The sequence below is a fragment of the Girardinichthys multiradiatus genome, chromosome 9, assembly GCF_021462225.1.
Source record: "Girardinichthys multiradiatus isolate DD_20200921_A chromosome 9, DD_fGirMul_XY1, whole genome shotgun sequence".
NCBI classification, from domain to species: Eukaryota; Metazoa; Chordata; class Actinopteri; order Cyprinodontiformes; family Goodeidae; genus Girardinichthys; species Girardinichthys multiradiatus.
The window spans coordinates 12875239-12893381 of record NC_061802.1 but is presented as its reverse complement, the minus strand read 5'-3'; the positions used below and the strand labels follow the sequence as shown (position 1 = coordinate 12893381).

The 18143-nt window shown below is 41.4% G+C and overlaps 1 protein-coding gene across 1 annotated transcript; it reads left to right on the top strand.

Moving 5' to 3' along the window:
* The first annotated feature begins 5763 nt into the window (after positions 1–5763).
* ndufs7 (NADH:ubiquinone oxidoreductase core subunit S7) lies at positions 5764–17919 on the top strand. Its single transcript, XM_047374547.1, has 8 exons — positions 5764–5858; positions 7377–7413; positions 7860–7934; positions 8012–8132; positions 13543–13722; positions 14936–14982; positions 15747–15835; positions 17511–17919. Exons 1-8 carry the CDS (start codon positions 5843–5845, stop codon positions 17606–17608), a joined length of 663 nt encoding a protein of 220 aa, XP_047230503.1. The 5' UTR covers positions 5764–5842; the 3' UTR covers positions 17609–17919.
* The last annotated feature ends 224 nt before the right edge of the window (positions 17920–18143 follow it).

Below are 18143 nucleotides of genomic sequence, written 5' to 3'. Positions count from 1 at the left end.
TTGAATAAATAACTGAATCTGATTGCATTGTTCAATGGTTAGGATTAATTGGAATATACAGGGGTTGGACAATGAAACTGAAACACCTGATTTTAGACCACAATAATTTATTAGTATGGTGTAGGGCCTCCTTTTGCGGCCAATACAGCGTCAATTCGTCTTGGGAATGACATATACAAGTCCTGCATAGTGGTCAGAGGGATTTTAAGCCATTCTTCTTGCAGGATAGTGGCCAGGTCACTACGTGATACTGGTGGAGGAAAACGTTTCCTGACTCGCTCCTCCAAAACACCCCAAAGTGGCTCAATAATATTTAGATTTGGTGACTGTGCAGGCCATGGGAGATGTTCAACTTCACTTTCATGTTCATCAAACCAATCTTTCACCAGTCTTGCTGTGTGTATTGGTGCATTGTCATCCTGATACACGGCACCGCCTTCAGGATACAATGTTTGAACCATTGGATGAACATGGTCCTCAAGAATGGTTCGGTAGTCCTTGGCAGTAACGAGCCCATCTAGCACAAGTATTGGGCCAAGGGAATGCCATGATATGGCAGCCCAAACCATCACTGATCCACCCCCATGCTTCACTCTGGGCATGCAACAGTCTGGGTGGTACGCTTCTTTGGGGCTTCTCCACACCGTAACTCTCCTGGATGTGGGGAAAACAGTAAAGGTGGACTCATCAGAGAACAATACATGTTTCACATTGTCCACAGCCCAAGATTTGCGCTCCTTGCACCATTGAAACCAACGTTTGGCATTGGCATGAGTGACCAAAGGTTTGGCTATAGCAGCCCGGCCGTGTATATTGACCCTGTGGAGCTCCAGACGGACATTTCTGGTGGAAACAGGAGAGTTGAGGTGCACATTTAATTCTGCCGTGATTTGGGCAGCCGTGGTTTTATGTTTTTTGGACACAATCCTGGTTAGCACCTGAACATCCCTTTCAGACAGCTTCCTCTTGCGTCCACAGTTAATTCTGTTGGATGTGGTTCGTCCTTCTTGGTGGTATGCTGACATTACCCTGGATACCGTGGCTCTTGATACATCACAAAGACTTGCTGTCTTGGTCACAGATGCGCCAGCAAGACGTGAACCAACAATTTGTCCTCTTTTGAACTCTGGTATGTCACCCATAATGTTGTGTGCATTTCAATATTTTGAGCAAAACTGTGCTCTTACCCTGCTAATTGAACCTTCACACTCTGCTCTTACTGGTGCAATGTGCAATCAATGAAGACTGGCTACCAGGCTGGTCCAATTTAGCCATGAAACCTCCCACACTAAAATGACAGGTGTTTTAGTTTCATTGTCCAACCCCTGTATGTACCTGACTTTGTGAAGTGCCTTGAGACGACAAGTACTGTGAATTGGCGCTATATAAATAAACTGAATTGAATTGAATTATAGAAAAGAAACGATGAGACCCTGAGGCTTCTAACTCTAACATCCCCTCCATGAACATCTTTAATGTATAAGGCACTGAACAGTCACTCAGAAACAGAAACACTGAACTAAAACTAAAGTCAGCTCACAGTTAAAAAACTGTTAACTCCATTATATTATCTATTTGATCATTTCATAGCCGTACTGTGAATGCTTCAAAGCATATTCAGGAGACATCAAAGGTCTGTAAATGCGGTGATAAATATATTTATTATAACAACACCTGTGAAAGCAGCTGAACCAGTAGGACCAGGCTGCAACTCACCTGTGAATATCTGGGTTACACAAATCCAAGCCCTAGCCACAGGGTAAAAAAAATAATTTTAAACATGCAAGATTCCCATGCTGAGTAATGACAGTCCAAAGTTTGTGGCTTTTTTTAAAGAAAGATTTCAGTGAGGCCTGACTGAGGAAATGCAGCTGAAAAAAATCAAACTAAACTTATCTTTTTAGTTTAGTTTAGTTTCACAATTAAAATACAGATCAGTAATTTCAAAGGGGAAAAAAACAATAATAACAGAAAGAGGCAAAAAATGGTTTAAAAAACATATGTATATAGAATTGATAGATAGACAGACAGATAGACAGACAGATTGACAGACAGACAGGCAGACATGCAGACAGACAGACAGACAGACAGACAGACTAGGAGCCACAGACTTGCCCCCTGGACCTGCAACAGACACAGAGGAGTTCTGAGCCACAGAGATCCAAAGGCCCCCCAGAGTACAGGAACCCCAGGAGGACCACCGCTGGGACTACCGCAACTCCCGGAGAAGAGAAGAGGAGAGTCCCAGGGTAACCACCCAGGGAGCTGCAGTGACAAGCCCACAGGCCCCGTTGCCAGCCGTCTACGGGGAGCAGACCCAGCCATGGACCCAAAGACCCGGGATCCCGGGGCACATCAACCCGCACGCAGAGGCCCAACAGAGCCAGGGGGCCCCAGGCCCCAGCAAGCAGCCACCGGGAGTGAGCTGGCACACACCAAAGCACCTGGCCCCCGACGCCAAAAACCACCAATACACCAAAAAACAAATATAAAAAAATATTTGAATTGTTCCTGATACTTTTAAAAAGAGAGAACTGAGCCGAAAAGTAAAGCTCTCGATTTACTGGTTGGTCTACGTTCCTACCCTCACCTATGGCCATGAACTTTGGGTCATGACTGAAAGAACGAGATCCTGGATACAAGCAGCTGAAATGAGCTTCCTCCATAGGGTGGCCGGGCACTCCCTTAGAGATAGGGTGAGGAGCTCGGCCATCCGGGAGGGGCTCGGAGTAGAGCCGCTGCTTCTCCACATCGAGAGGAGCCAGTTGAGGTGGCTCGGGCATCTATACCGGATGCCTCCTGGACGCCTTCCTCGGGAGGTGTTCCAGGCACGTCCCACCAGGAGGAGGCCCAGGACACGCTGTAGGGACTATGCCTCTCGGCTGGCCTGGGAACGCCTTGGGCTCCACCCGGAGGAGCTGGAGGAGGTGTCTTGGGAGAGGGACGTCTGGATGTCTCTGCTGAGTCTGCTGCCCCCGCGACCCGGTCCCGGATAAAGCGGAAGACGATGAGACGAGACAAGACTTTCATAAATCTAATTCTTTGTATGTTTAGCTCTGTTTTCCTTAACCAAAAACAGCTGGAATTTGGCAAAATGGTCGGACAAGTCCAAAATAAACACCCCAGATCTGCATTACATAGAGAATTAGTTAGGATGTTATTTGTCAAACTTGCTGAGTTGTCACTAACCCTTGTGGCTTCATGGATAAGGGGATAAAAATTGGAATAAAGAACATTTGAAAAATCCCCAGCATACACATCCAGCTTACTGTTGAAGTCACCTAACAAGTGACAGAGTTTATCTTCTTTATGTATCAGGTCAAATGACTTAAACAGACTATCATTAAAGTCATTAATATTAGAGTCAGGTGGGCGATAAATGACACCAACAATGACATTTTCACAATTCAACACCTAAAAGGAAAGATTCTGCCACCACTGAATCAGAAGCAGTGATCTTCTGTTGTTATAAATTCATGGTCATTATGAATGTTAAATGATACTTAAAAAATGAATCAAACTGTATCTAGGTAGTTTATGATTTTCAGTACAGTTTTCTATTAACTATGTCTCTGATGAAATATTGTCAAAAAATTTGTTTCCACATAAATTTAAAATGGATTCATTTATTATATTTGCAAGATAAATTTTATATATTTAAATGAAAAGTGGTAAACATAAGCGCATTAATCATTAAACTGAGACTCGGCATAAAACCTGCAGAGGTCAAACACAATGTCTGAGGTAGACTCACGGGACTTAAAATTGGTCACTTTCTCTGAACTCAGATTTCTTTTCTTCTTCAGACAATGGACCACAAAAATTTCACTTTGAAAATGAGACATATGAGCGATTCAATGCCTACATTCAATTAAATTCAAAAATACTTCATTCAGTTTATACTATGCAGATTTCTTCAGTGTTGCTGTGGATTCTGATGGAAGTAGGCAGGAAGCATCTTCTGTAGCAGTCTGTCTAACAGCGGATCTGAAGAAGCCTCTGACTGAAGACACTCTGTTGTTGTACAACAGTCTCATGAAGAGGATGCTCAGGGTTCTCAGTAATGTTCTTCATCTTATGAAGAATCCTTCTTTGCACAATGATCTCCAGAGGTTCCAGAGGAGTCCCCAGAACCGAACCAGCCTTCTTTATCAGCTTGTTGAGCTTTTTTAAGTCCCTGGCTCTGATGCTGCTTCCCCAGCAGATGATGGCAGAAGAGATCACTCTCTCCACAACAGACTTATAGAAGATCTGCAGCATCTTGCTGCAAACACAGAAGGACTTAAGCTTCCTCAAGACGTACAGTATGCTCTGTCCCTTCTTGTAGACGGCTTCACAGTTACAGCTCCACTTCAGCCTGTTGTCCAGGTGAACACTGAGGTATTTATATTCCTTCACCACCTCCACTTCTTCTCCCATGAAGTACACAGTGTTTGACCTATTCCTGCTTCTCCTGAAATCCACCATAATCTCCTTTGTTTTATTCGTGTTCAAGATAAGATGATTGTTTTCACACCATGCCACATAGTGGTCCACCAGCTCCCTGTACTCAGCTTCTTGTCCATCTCTGATCCACCCCACGACTGCAGAGTCAAGTGTAACCCTTACAGTTTTGATGTTTATCCATATTGAATTATTTCTCACCATTGTCTTACTTTGCTTAGGTGATTATGTGTTGGTGGATGGACAATAGGTTTGCCACATTCAGTATGTAATGTCACCTCTCTGTTGAGCTGCCTTCATTTTTGGGAGCAGAGCTCTTCATTGATGAAAATCCCACAACCCTTTAAGTTCTTTGTTTACTAAGTACAGCTATTCTATTCATGCTTATAAAAATCAGCGTAAAACACATTTATTCTTACCTTATTCTTTCATGGCATTTAATTTAATTCAATTTAATTTAATTTAAGTTAATTTAATTTTGGAGAGTCATATTTTCGATAATTCTTATTCTATTTATTGTTTTATGTTTTTTCTATTAATGATTTCTTTTAAACAATTTTTCTGTATTTAGGTGTTTTTTATACAACACCTTGGTCATCTATGTTGTTTGAAATGTCCCTCGTAAATGAAATAGATACGATTTGATTTGTATATTCCTACTAGCCAGGGATCCCCCACAATCAACTGGAGAGTGTTGCTGGGGAGAGGGTTGTATATCTGGATTTCCCTTCTGAAAATGTTACCTTGTGACCTGACCTTTGACATGTACAAAACAATAAACGGACTGAAAAGACAAATTAAATTTTTTTTACAGTATGCACATATTTGGTTTAAATTTGATTTCACAAAGTGTTTCTAAAAAGAAGCTGGTGTCACCACTATACCACCAATACAATTAGAAGGAAAGAATAAATGGAAAAGGTTTTATGTTACTTAAAATAATAATCCTACAATTTTTATTCACAATTAGGCCTATTTTGAGCCTGGGACAATTGTAACACACCTCTCCCCTTCCCTCATCGTCTGTAGCCATGTACAGAGGTACACCTTTTTGACAACCCTTCCATTAAAAATAATCTTAAATACCTCATGCATGTGGTCAGTTAATATTTTCTTGTTCATTTTTATTTTAATGGTTCTTGGAAAAAATATACAGACCAACAATTCAAGCCCCCTGCTTCTGGCGACCTTGGCTTCCTTAGAACTAGTTTCCTTTTTTTTTTTTATAGCTCAGTCGGACAAAAGCCCCATTTATGATCAAAAAAAAAATGCAATTAAAATAAATGTGAAATTATTATTTACCTCTACGGACTGTTGGGAGGCAGCAGCGCCATCAACTGGTCGGGTTCGTACATTCACCGGAAGAGACGGACGGTTTGACGTAACCAGAATATCAAAGATGGCGGCGCTGGTGGGTGAGTAATGTTTTGATCAAACCTATTCGCCTTTATATTTAATATATTTGTGTTTCCGGTGTTGTTTTGCATTGCGTATTTAATATAAATTCAGCAGTGGCCAGTATCTAGGTTTGTGACAATATTGGAGGTCGTTTTTTTAACTCCTAGAGACGTCGGTCGCTGACCTTGCTCCGTCTGCGTTAGCTCGGCGGCTAAGGCTGGTTAGCTGGTACAGTTACTTGATGAGTCCCAGCTGAAAACCCCAAATGTCTTCAAGAAGCTAAAGTAATTTTTAATGCAATCATTTTTTATTTTATTGTTGTCTGAGTAGATTTGGCGTTAATACTGATTTTTTTGCAACAGCTTTGCTTATATTAAACTAAGCTTATCGGGACGACTCTTCTAGTTTAGTTTTTTCATCTGCAGTTGCAGTAAAAATACTGCAAACCAAATAAATTTTAGACTTCCATTAATTCAGCTAGATGTGCTTAACATTTCGGCATCCATTTGAGGCCCCTCAGGAACTAGATTACATCGTTTGGCGTCTTTAATTGATGTAAAAAAAAATGGCTGTGATTTGCTTTCATTATCCTAATGCTGAAATACAGCATTATGGTTTTAGATTTTCATTTAATCTACCGTTTAAGTTAGATGACATTTATCTGATAATTATATATTAAACATTTTCATGATTTCTTCTGGTCTATATACGCTATCATTAAACTTGCACCTTACACCACCCTTTAAGATCTCATCTACTCCTCCTCAGATCTTCCTGCATTTATCCTTAATATCTTTGTAAATGAAAGCTTTCTTCTTTCCTGGTCTAATCTTCACTTCTGAACCTCCCTTTTTCCTCCTTTAATTTCCCATACTCTCCTCTCCCATCCTCTCTTTTCTTATCCACTGATCTCCTGTAATCTCATCTACTCCTCCTCAGATCTTCCTGCATTTATTTTATTCTCCTGCAAATACTTCATACTTTTGCAGCAACAGTAACACAGAGCCTTTGACTCACGCCAACGTACTCATTTTGTCAAACCAAGAGCATTTTCAGCAGTTCACTTGACAGACCCTCCATGTCTACATTAATATTGCCAGAAAACACATAAAATGTCTCATATAGATAGTACAGGAAATAAGAAGGCAATTTCAGTTTTCCCTTTTCCTCAGTGTACAACCATTGTTCACTTGTGAACCATTTAGAGAATTGTGAATCATTTAGAGTTTGTTGTAATTAATTACATTATTATTATTTCCATTATTTAAAAGTAAACTAACTTAATGTCAAACGGACATTAAGAATATCATATTCACATGTGATGAATGTAAGAGGTGTTATGAAAAAACCTTGGCTGGCTGCTGTTTGCTCCAATTTACCACACACCATTTTCAATTTACAATATGACCGATTATATGTTTTACAAATGAATAATATAATGTAGATTGTAATTTTTTTCACTTTAAAAAGGTGTGAAATTCTCACGTTTACCTTATTATTTTTCTTCTGTCTGTAAAATGCATTTTATTTTGCAGCACCTCGCCTGGCTCTGTTTGGCTCTTTTTCAACGAGGTAAGAACCCTCTAACATTGTTACTTGTTATGAAGCCTATTGCCCAGCTGGACCTACACCTGCTGTAGTGTTGTGCTTTGCCACATAAGAGCCCGTTTTAGTAAAACGGCTTTGTATTTGTGGGTGAGTGGAGGGGGGTCAGATGGTCTTCAGTGATGGAAAATTATCCAAGATATCAGGCTGTGAAAAGCAAACACAGAAACGTTTGCTCCTTTCTGCTGACAGCTGGAGTGTTCAGCTTGTCTGCTTTTCAGAGGAACGGTCTAGTTAAGTTTGAATCTATCATGAAGTTTAGAGACTCAGAAGAAATAAGTCCTTCCATCTGTTCTCACACTCCCTTATAACACAGTTAGTTTCCTCTATCAATAGCATTATTATCCTTTTGTTGTCTTAGTGCTTAATTATAATTTTCTTTTTTAATAAATTCCCTTTTACTTTTCCCTCAGGCCAATTTCAGTTTTTGCTATACAGCAGAAATGTCTCCACAGCAGTGCAAAGGGTGATAATACCGCCAGCACAAGGTGAGCTTATCTGAAAGACAGACACCCAGTAATCACGGAGCAGATGTTAAATCTCTCCTCTATCATTGTGTTTACAGTGTTGTGCCAGTCAGAGCGAGAAGCTCAGCTGTGGCAGCAGCCAAACCAGCAGCAGTGGCCAGCAGCAAGGGAGAGTATGTTGTAGCAAAACTAGACGATCTGATCAACTGGGCACGCAGAGTGAGTATCTGAGATGGTGCTGGCTGGGTTATATTACTGTTGCTTATGATTAGATTTAATCTGTCAGTGCTTGCATGCTTGGCACACACTATATTTATCACACTGCACTGGTTGGTAGAAACAAGAATACAGGAAAGCAAATCAGACAACATTGCGAAGACACCCAAGAAGGCAGCAAAGACTTCAAAAAAGAAGTGAAGGGACACTTTCTAACCAATTCACTGTAAATACTGGAGGATTTCGTTTTCGTATATGTATTATTTTTGTAAGATTTCATGCAAAAGTCTGTTAAGCAAATCAGACAACATTGCTTATATCTTACTGGTACATATTGAGTTTAGAAGTGGACAAAGTTTTTGTGTTTGGACATTTTATTACTGTGTCCATACATATGTATATTGTATGATGTATATTTTTAGACTAGTGGGGCAATACGATGAAGAAAAAGAGCCAATAAAATGGGTTGGGCCTAATGTTAACTGATACTGTCATCACAATATTCAGCAAGAGCATCACAGGGACATTTTTCCTGATACTGTGCAGCCCTGCTTGCTAGCATGGTTAGGTCTGTCTTTGGTGCCCGTTGGCACTGTTAGGTGAGGTAAGTCAGCCTGCACAGTTATTTAGATTTTAGTTTTCACTATTGATGCATTTCATGACAAATGGTGCTTTAATGATAACCGCTACCCAGTAATCTTTGAAGCTACAACTTCACCTAGCTAAAGCTGGATGAGCTTTATTAAGCTCTGTTGATAGCTATAGAAACACTAGCCAAATACTAGCTGAGCAGGTATTTTATATCTTATTTAATAATTTAACAACAAAGATTAAGAGCGGTTCAGGAACCCCTCATGACGACTATTAAATCGAGGCACGTGACGTCGCCCGGTACGGCAGAGCCGAGGTCCCACCCTGGGGCCAGGCCTGGGGTTGGGACTCGTCGGAGAGCGCCTGGTGGCTGGGTTGCTCCTCGCGGGACCCGCTGGGCCAAGCCCAAACGAGAGAGGCCATCCCCCAGTGGGCCCACCACCTGCAGGGGGAACCGTGAGGGACCGGTGCAAAGAGGATTGGGCGGCGGACGAAGGTGGAGACCTCGGCGGCCCGATCCCCAGAAGCTTAGACTGGCTCTAGGGACGTGGAATTTCACCTCGCTGGGAGGGAAGGAGCCTGAGCTTGTGCGGGAGGTTGAGAGATATTGACTAGAAATAGTCGGGCTCGCCTCCACGCACAGCGTGGGCTCTGGAACCCATCTCCTTGAGAGGGGTTGGACTCTCTTCTACTCTGGAGTGGCCCACGGGAGAGGCGGCTGGCTGGGGTGAGTTTGCTTGTTGCCCCCCAGCTCAGCCGTCTCGTGTTGGGGTTTACCCCAGTGAATGAGAAGGTCGCATCCCTGTGCCTTAGGGTTGGGGAAAGGTCTCTGACTGTTGTTTCGGCCTACGGGCCGAGCGGTAGTGCGGAGTACCCAGCTTTCTTGGCGTCCCTGTCAGGGGTGCTGGATAGTGCCCCTCCCGGGGACTCCATTCTGCTGGGGGACTTCAACGTCCACATGGGAAATGACAGTGACACCTGGAGAGGCGTGATCGGGAGGAATGGCCTCCCCGATCTGAATCCGAGTGGTGTTTTGTTATTGGACTTCTGTGCTAGTCACGGATTGTCCGTAATGAACACCATGTTCAAACATAAGGGTGTCCATCAGTGCACTTGGCATCAGGACACCCTAGGCAGGAGGTCAATGATCAACTTTGTTGTCGTATCATCAGTCCTTCGGCCGCGTGTTTTGGACACTCGGGTGAAGAGAGGGGCTGAGCTGTCCACTGATTACCACCTGGTGGTGAGTTGGATCCGCTGGAGGAGGAGAAAGCCGGACAGACTTGGCAGGTCCAAGCGCATAGTGAGGGTCTGCTGGGAAAGTCTGGCAGAGCCCTTGACCAGGGATGTATTTAACTCCCACCTCCGGGAGAGCTTTGACCAGATTCCGAGGGATGTTGGAGACAGAGAGACCGAATGGACCATGTTCTCCACATCTATTGTCGATGCTGCTGCCCGTAGCCGCGGCCGTAAGGTCTGCAGTGCCTGTCGCGGCGGCAATCCCCGAACCCGGTGGTGGACACCGGCAGTAAGGGATGCTGTCAAGATGAAGAAGGAGTCCTGAGGCGGCTGACAGGTACCGTGAAGCCAAGTGTGCCGCGGCCCGGGCGGTGGCAGAGGCAAAAACCCGGGCCTGAGAGGAGTTCGGTGAGGCCATGGAGAAGGACTACCGGTTGGCCTCGAAGCGATTCTGGCAAACCGTCCGCCACCTCAGGAGGGGGAAGCAGTGCTTTGCCAACACTGTTTACAGTGGGGGTGGGGAGCTGCTGACCTCAACTGAGGACATTATCGGGCGGTGGAAGGTGTATTTCGAGGATCTCCTCAATCCTGCCATCACGCATTCCCTGGTGGAAACAGAGGCTGGGGTCTCGGGTTTGGACTCTTTCATCACCCAGGCTGAAGTCAACAAGGTGGTTAAAAAGCTCCGCGGTGGCGGGGCTTCTGGGGTGGACGAGATCCGCCCTGAGTACCTCAAATCTCTGGATGTTGTGGGGCTGTCATGGTTGACACGCCTCTTCAACATTGCGTGGCGGTCGGGGATAGTGCTTCTGGACTGGCAGCCTGGGGTGGTGGTCCCCCTTTATAAGAAGGGTGATCAGAGGGTGTGTTCCAATTACAGGGGGATCACACTCCTCAGCCTCCCTGGTAAGGCCTACGCCGGGGTATTAGAGAGGAGAGTCCGGCCAAAAAGCGAAGCTCTCGATTTACCGGTCGGTCTACGTTCCTACCCTCACCTATGGCCATGAACTTTAGGTCATGACCGAAAGAATGTTAGGATTATGAATCTGACAATATTATTTAATATTAATATTTTAATATTTTATCAAATAATATTTCCGTCTGTTAAGGGTTGTCCTGTGAATACCAGCCCAGTAAGGCGATGGTATTAGGACAAAATAGAAAGGTGTGAGACGAGCTCTGACATTATTGAACAGCATAAACTCTGCACATATATGGAATTAATTCACACAATTTCTTAAAATACAAGAATTTATTAACAAAAATAAGTCAACTCAAAGTCAAACATATTTCAATCAACAAACTCTTTACTATGCTAAAACAATCCAACTAAACTACAAAGCAGAATCAAAGAACAGGGAACATTAATGATCTATGTACAATATAAACAAGTTGATTAAAGATGATTGGAAATCATGACCAAAAAGAGTGATGCAACATTACCATGCAATGTTTATGTTTGAGAACCAAGGATTATCTTGAAGAATCTGGAAATGAAGTTAAGTTAGTCTTGGAACCAACTTAGGGAATAATCAGCAACATTTAGACAAACATTCACAATGCAAGACCAGATAAAATATTATTTTAATGAAATAATATTTTAAATAATGATCTGCTGAATAAAACCACCCTTCTGGATGACTAATTCTCAATGGTGTCTAATTAGCTGCTTTTATTTATTGAAATAATATTTGAAGAAATATTATTAACGGAGTTTTTTGGAAAAGAGCCAAATCTTTCTGGAGAAATGCGGCTTAATGGTGTTTACTTAGTTATCAAATTTAGTAAAATGATGTTTAGGAACTATTATTCACTAGCTTGAAAACTAACAACCTTTCTGTTAAATACTCTTTAGTAGCAAGCACATGTTCTTACCGGTTAGCAGTTGAGCTAACAAAAGAAGCTAATAGCTTAGCACCAGAATCAACACATACCTTTAAAATACCGTCAATAAAAGGGTTAAAATGCATAAGCGTGGATGGCGCGTTATGAGCAATGTTCTGTTTAAAATCACCCTTCAGGTAAAGTTTGTCTTAACTTTAAAAACACACAAAGAACACAACCTGAACACGTGTGCTGCAGATAGCCTGCTAGCACCAAGATAGCTGAGTTCAACACAAACAAAACTTCATAAAATGAAAAACGTTTAGATCATTTAATCCTAAATCTGTCTCTGCCCAAAACACCTAACCTCATGAACCATAGTGAGGAAACGTTGTCTAAGGGGCGAAGCTTGAAGAAACGTCCACAGTCAACAAGCGGTTAGCTAACCTCGGGGGTTGAAGGTGCGTTCGTTCTGTGAACAAAAGGGTTAGCTCCGGAGCTGTAGCTGGGCGGCTCGTCCTGTCCGCTGCGGTCTCTGCTGTCTTCCTTCCAGACTGGGAGACCGCGTCTTTGCAGGGGCTTCTTTCGAACACCGTTGCTCCTACAGGGCTCGGAGTTTATGTCTGTTTGCCAGCAAAGAGACATCAGTGCGCTGGGCCTCCCCTGTCCGGTCACTTTCGAAGGCCGTGTGGAAGAGGGCGGATGTAGCAACAGCTGTGCTTTTATTTGGGTAGTGACGTCACAGGAAGTCCGCAGATATCCCGTTTCCTGGCTGTGCCGGAAGAAGGTTAATGCACTTTATTTTGAAAGTTCCAGAAAAGTCCGTACCGGAGTCTAATGTTGAAATCAATGGCTTTGGGTCCCAACAAGAACGAGATCCCGGATACAAGCGGCTGAAATGAGCTTCCTCCGTAGGGTGGCCGGGCACTCCCTTAGAGATAGGGTGAGGAGCTCGGCCATCCGGGGGGGGGCTCGGAGTGGAGCTGCTGCTCCTCCACATCGAGAGGAGCCAATTGAGGTGGCTCGGGCATCTATACCGGATGCCTCCTGGACGCCTTCCTCGGGAGGTGTTCCAGACACGTCCCACTGGGAGGAGGCCCAGGGGATGGCCCAGGATACTATGTCTCTCAGCTGGCCTGGGAACGCCTTGGGCTCCCCCCGGAGGAGCTGGAGGAGGTGTCTTGGGAGAGGGACGTCTGGGCTGCCCCCGCGACCCGGTCCCGGATAAGCGGAAGACAACGAGTACGAGTAATTTAACAACACAAAGTTTATTTTGTCTTGACAATAAAACTGTCTCACTGAGATTAGCTGTATGAATAAATGTAAAATAAAAAAAAAATAAAGAAATAATTATATAACTTCTTGACTTCATTTATTAACAGTTTTATTTAAGGCATTAATAGTAATTCCAATTAAATAAATATGGGATCCCTACCATACAGATATGAGGAAACATTACTCTTTCACTATCTGTGCTGCTCTGTTTGATGGAAAACTTAAAAAGAAACCTGTATTTGTCATTTGGTAACCGAATGCGGTTCTTTTGGTTAATTAATTTTAAACAGTAACTTAACCACCACACACTTAGTAATAGCTAACATTAACATTTTATCCCGGTTACATACATCGAGATACACGTCTTAAAAATCCACTCTTAAAATAAAGAAAACAGATATGTTAACAGTAATATCGGTTATGACCTACTTTTATTAATTTATTTTAATCAAGGTGTTGATAAAAAAATGGTTTTATCATTTAGAGCTCTCTGTGGCCCATGACCTTCGGCTTGGCGTGCTGCGCAGTGGAGATGATGCACATGGCGGCTCCTCGTTACGACATGGACCGCTTCGGAGTCGTGTTCAGAGCGAGTCCTCGACAGGCTGATGTCATGATCGTGGCAGGAACTCTGACCAATAAGATGGCACCAGCTCTGCGGAAGGTGACTAGACAGTCTTGTTAAATATGGCATTTAAGTATTTTTTTAAGGTAAATTCAAAACCTTGTGGAAAAATATTTTAATTCAAGACCCTATTCCGGCTCTAGTTGTCTGAATTTACAAAACAAGTGGCGTCAAGGGGGTTTGATGTTTTTTTTATATAGAAGATTGACATCTTTCTGTCTGTCTATCCATTCCTATATCCATACTTCGGTACAGTCATCGATCCATCTGGTAATATATGTAAACCCTGAATCCATCAATGCATCGGTCCATCTATCAATACAATGAATTTTCATTCAAAAAACTGGCTGAAAATTCACAGACAAATCTGGAAATGGAGAAACTATGTGGATTGAACCAACAGTGTTCTCTGTTCTTTCTTTCTAGGTGAAACGACTAAAGGAGCTACATCCATTAACATTTACTTTTCCTTCCCATAGAAAGTACTCCTGGATCAGTGCTTCTTTGTTCTTTTTGTGTCTCTGCTCTGTTCTCTCAAACCCCCAGTCGGTTGTGGCAGATGACCGCTCACGCTGAGCCTGGTTCTGCTAGAGGTTTCTTCCTGTTAAAAGGGAGTTTTTCCTCTCCACTGTCGCTACATGCATGCTCAGTATGAGGGATTGCTGCAAAGTCAACGCCAGTCACTGTCCACTGTCTCTACATGCTCATCCAGGAGGAGTGAATGCTGCAAGTCACTGACTGGATGCAATCTACTGGGTTTCCTTAGACAGAAAAACTTTTTATCCAATTTGAATAAATAACTGAATCTGACTGCACTGTTCAATGGTTAGAATTAATTGGAATGTATGTACCTGACTTTGTGAAGTGCCTTGAGACAACATGTGTTGTGAATTGGCACTATATAAATAAACTGAATTGTATTGAACAGTGACCCACATCTGAGATTAGACAACTGTTCACCTGATGATACTTTAACCCCATCTTTTTCTAGTTCTTATAAAGTCTAATAGATAGAAATGGGCTGTGTTTTATGTTTTCCGCCTGTCAGCACTGGCAATGATGTCAGTCAGACATCTCTGTGTGCATAATGGGAGCAGTGGGGACAGTATAGCTGTGTTGAAGCTTGCTGGATTAGGACCAGTCTGTTGATATATTGGAAGGCGGGCATAGAGCTTCTCTCCAGCTGAATATACAGATTAGTTCTGACTCAGACTTATATAACCACAACTAAAAGACTCCTTCCATCCAACAGGTGTATGACCAGATGCCTGAACCCAGATATGTAATTTCCATGGGAAGGTGAGTTAACTCCTTCATGACTGTTTGTTTTCTTTGTTTTATTTTGATCCTTTTCGGATTTCCTTTTTGCTGCTTTTCTGTCAAACCACTTGAGATGCAGATTTTTATTCTATTCTGTTTTTCTTTTTGTTTTATCTGTTTTTATTGCATGAACGCTTTTACCCCTCTTTGATGTTTCTTAGTGATCAACATTTATATATAAATATGCGTTGTCTAATTTTAATTCATTTTGGTGTCTTTTTAGTATGTATGGCACTTTGCTCCAGTGTGGTGTTTTAAAACACTTTATAAATAAAGCTGGATTGGACTTTTTGGGTTAATAAATATCGTTAGAATGGAAGAAGCACAGTTTGGGGAAACAAAACAGATTTAATGGGTCCTACATAACTGACAAATAACTCTGTAACTGAATTTAGGCCCCAAATTCATAGATTGTTTTAAAATAAAGTGTCGTTTGTTTATTGGTTCACTTAAAGACAATTTAAAGTAGTGTTTAAGATAGTAGTACAGAGAAAGTGAAGGCTTAAAACGGGTTTTAATTGAGGACTCAGAATGTGACTTAGACACTACCTTCTTAACATGGTTTAGTTTAGCTAACTAGATTAAGCACATGGTGGTAGTATGGCCCTACATAACAGCTCTAAAGGTTAAGTTAAACTTTTAAACCCTTGGTGTGATTCATCCTCTTTGGTTTCTCCACATTTGTTACTTCCAGCCAAATTGAAAATGTATTAAAAAGTGTTTTTCTGATTTTCCTCCTCTAGCTGTGCTAATGGAGGAGGTTACTACCACTACTCTTACGCTGTAGTGCGAGGTTGTGACCGGATCGTGCCGGTGGACATTTATGTTCCAGGTAGGCTTTGGTTTTTAAAATATGCACATTCTTTATAAATGAGTGGGGAGTATTTTACAAATTTTATTTTACTTGTACAGCCAAAAGTATTTCAATAGCTTCTGAGCTTTTGGTCTGTTGATCTTCAGCTTCATTATAAAAGTTGCAGCCGTAAATTGTTGAGGCTGCTCAGACGTGCCTCAACTACATCCACAGATCTTGGAGATGAAAGTCAAAACCAGCGATTTCAGATTATTACAACCTGTATGAGAAAGGATAGAGTGTTACAGAAATATTTCATGGCTTTATAGCCTCTTTCAGTGCAGCAGATCTGACCCTATAGCACTAAATAAACTGTGATGGGCTTTGAGAATCCTCTGCTGGGTCATTATGGGTTTGCTATGGAAATCGACTATCAGTAACCTCTTTAAAAGGCTTTGTTCAGGGTCTTACAAAGTTTTAAATATGACAATCTCAATTTAGGCCTTAAAACACCATAATTTACTTTTAGTAATGTATAAAATGTGCATGTTTGATCTTTCATTTAGGGCTGTAGCTAATGAATTTTTCAGTAATCGAGTGTTATATTGATTATTCTGACGATTAATGGAGTAATTGGATAAAAAAATTAGCACATTCTGCAGATTTTTCATTTAACTACTTAAGCTTATTTATGAGTAATAGAAATACATGAAAGAGAAAATGCAAGTAAACAACTCGTTTTCGTTTTAAATCAGTAATCAGCATTGTACTGTCTAAAATGCAATAACAGCATGTCTTTAGTGTAGACATCTGCAGCTAAAACAAAATGTTCATCAACATGTCAGAAGCTCATCCCTTTCTGGGTACCAATACCGCACTAAATGCCTCTGTAGTGAAAATGATCACAAAGTGTCACTTGAACATTGCATTCTGGATTTAAAGAGATTTTTTATCATCAAAAGGCAAAATGTTTTTCAAATAAAAAAGAGCCCTTGTAGTGTATGTAAGTGCTACGTTACCCTCTTCTTGTTTTTTTAGAGCAAAAACAAAGATAACATTTAAAAAAAGGGTGTTTAATGGGAGATTTTTACAGAATTTGAACCAGGGGAAGCTAAAGCTACGGCACTTGAGGAGTCCTGGATAGAGCATATTTACAGATAAACAAGGTATTTCATTCTAAATGTAAAATGTACAGTTTTGACTTAACGACTGCTCTGAGCGGGTTGTTCTTTCAGCAGATGGCATGTTAATGATTTTTAATTTACTAAATTAGTTGACGATTATTTCAAAAATCATCAGTCTGACTGACTGACTTACCGTATTTCAAAAATCGGTTAATTGTGATTAATCCGATTAAGTGTTTCAGGGCTACATTCATTGCTTTTTCCATCTATTTTTTTGTTTGCAGCATGCATTTGTTCTAAGTTTTGGCAGAGGAACTTGAGTAACAACACTACAAACCCCACAATGCAGTGCATCAAACAGCCCTCCTCCAATTGATTTAAACCCAGACTTTCAGTCATACGTGCAAACCACTGAAATAGTTCTCCTAAACTGGCTCATTGTACAGTCATACTCACTAAAGTCCATTTATTCCAGAGACTCGCTTTACTAAGTCAGTCACATTATGTAGCAGCAGATATTTCCTGCTCAGATGGATTAGTCAACCTGTAGTTTCCTCTTGATACTTAAAGGCTTCTCTGTTTGAGCTCAGGTTGTCCTCCCACGGCAGAAGCTCTCCTCTACGGCACTTTACAGCTGCAGAAGAAAATCAAACGAGAGAAGAAGATAAGGATCTGGTACAGGAAGTGAATGTATAGTAAATATATATAAATATCTGTAAATGTTTCATTTAGGGCGTTGCTCCTCCACGTAGAGTTGCAGAAACTTCAATAGGTGAAATGTTGTAATTTATGCAAAGCTGCTTATTATGAGACACAATAGGGTCTGCTCCGTTTAGGTTACTGGGTCTTTAAATCAGTGTTACTGTTTCAAAATACAGTTTAAAATTAAATGGGTTAAAGCAGCATTTATGACCCTACACACGGTTGTAAACAAAACAAGTGATAAAACACAATGTCCTAAATGTTATTTCCATTAAACTTTGCTTGATAAAAATCCAGGATTGTTGCTTCTGTTGTCATTTTTGCACCTTATTCTGGGGTTAGAAGCAAAGCGGTTTTCTATTTGTGCAGACCCACAAAGTGTGACGTCAATATTGCCACAAAATAATGGACAACATTTAATAATAGTTTCTTTGTCATAATTTAAGAAATTATTTTTAGTAAATCAGTTAAATATCTGAAACTATTCAAAATTGAATTTTTGTGTTAAAACTACATATTTT

Excerpts from the sequence above, each read along its gene's own strand:
- ndufs7 (XM_047374547.1), top strand. Across the intron at positions 7,935-8,011 it reads GATAATACCGCCAGCACAAG|TGTTGTGCCAGTCAGAGCGA; the intron begins GTGAGCTTATCT and ends TTGTGTTTACAG. Across the intron at positions 14,983-15,746 it reads TATGTAATTTCCATGGGAAG|CTGTGCTAATGGAGGAGGTT; the intron begins GTGAGTTAACTC and ends TTCCTCCTCTAG.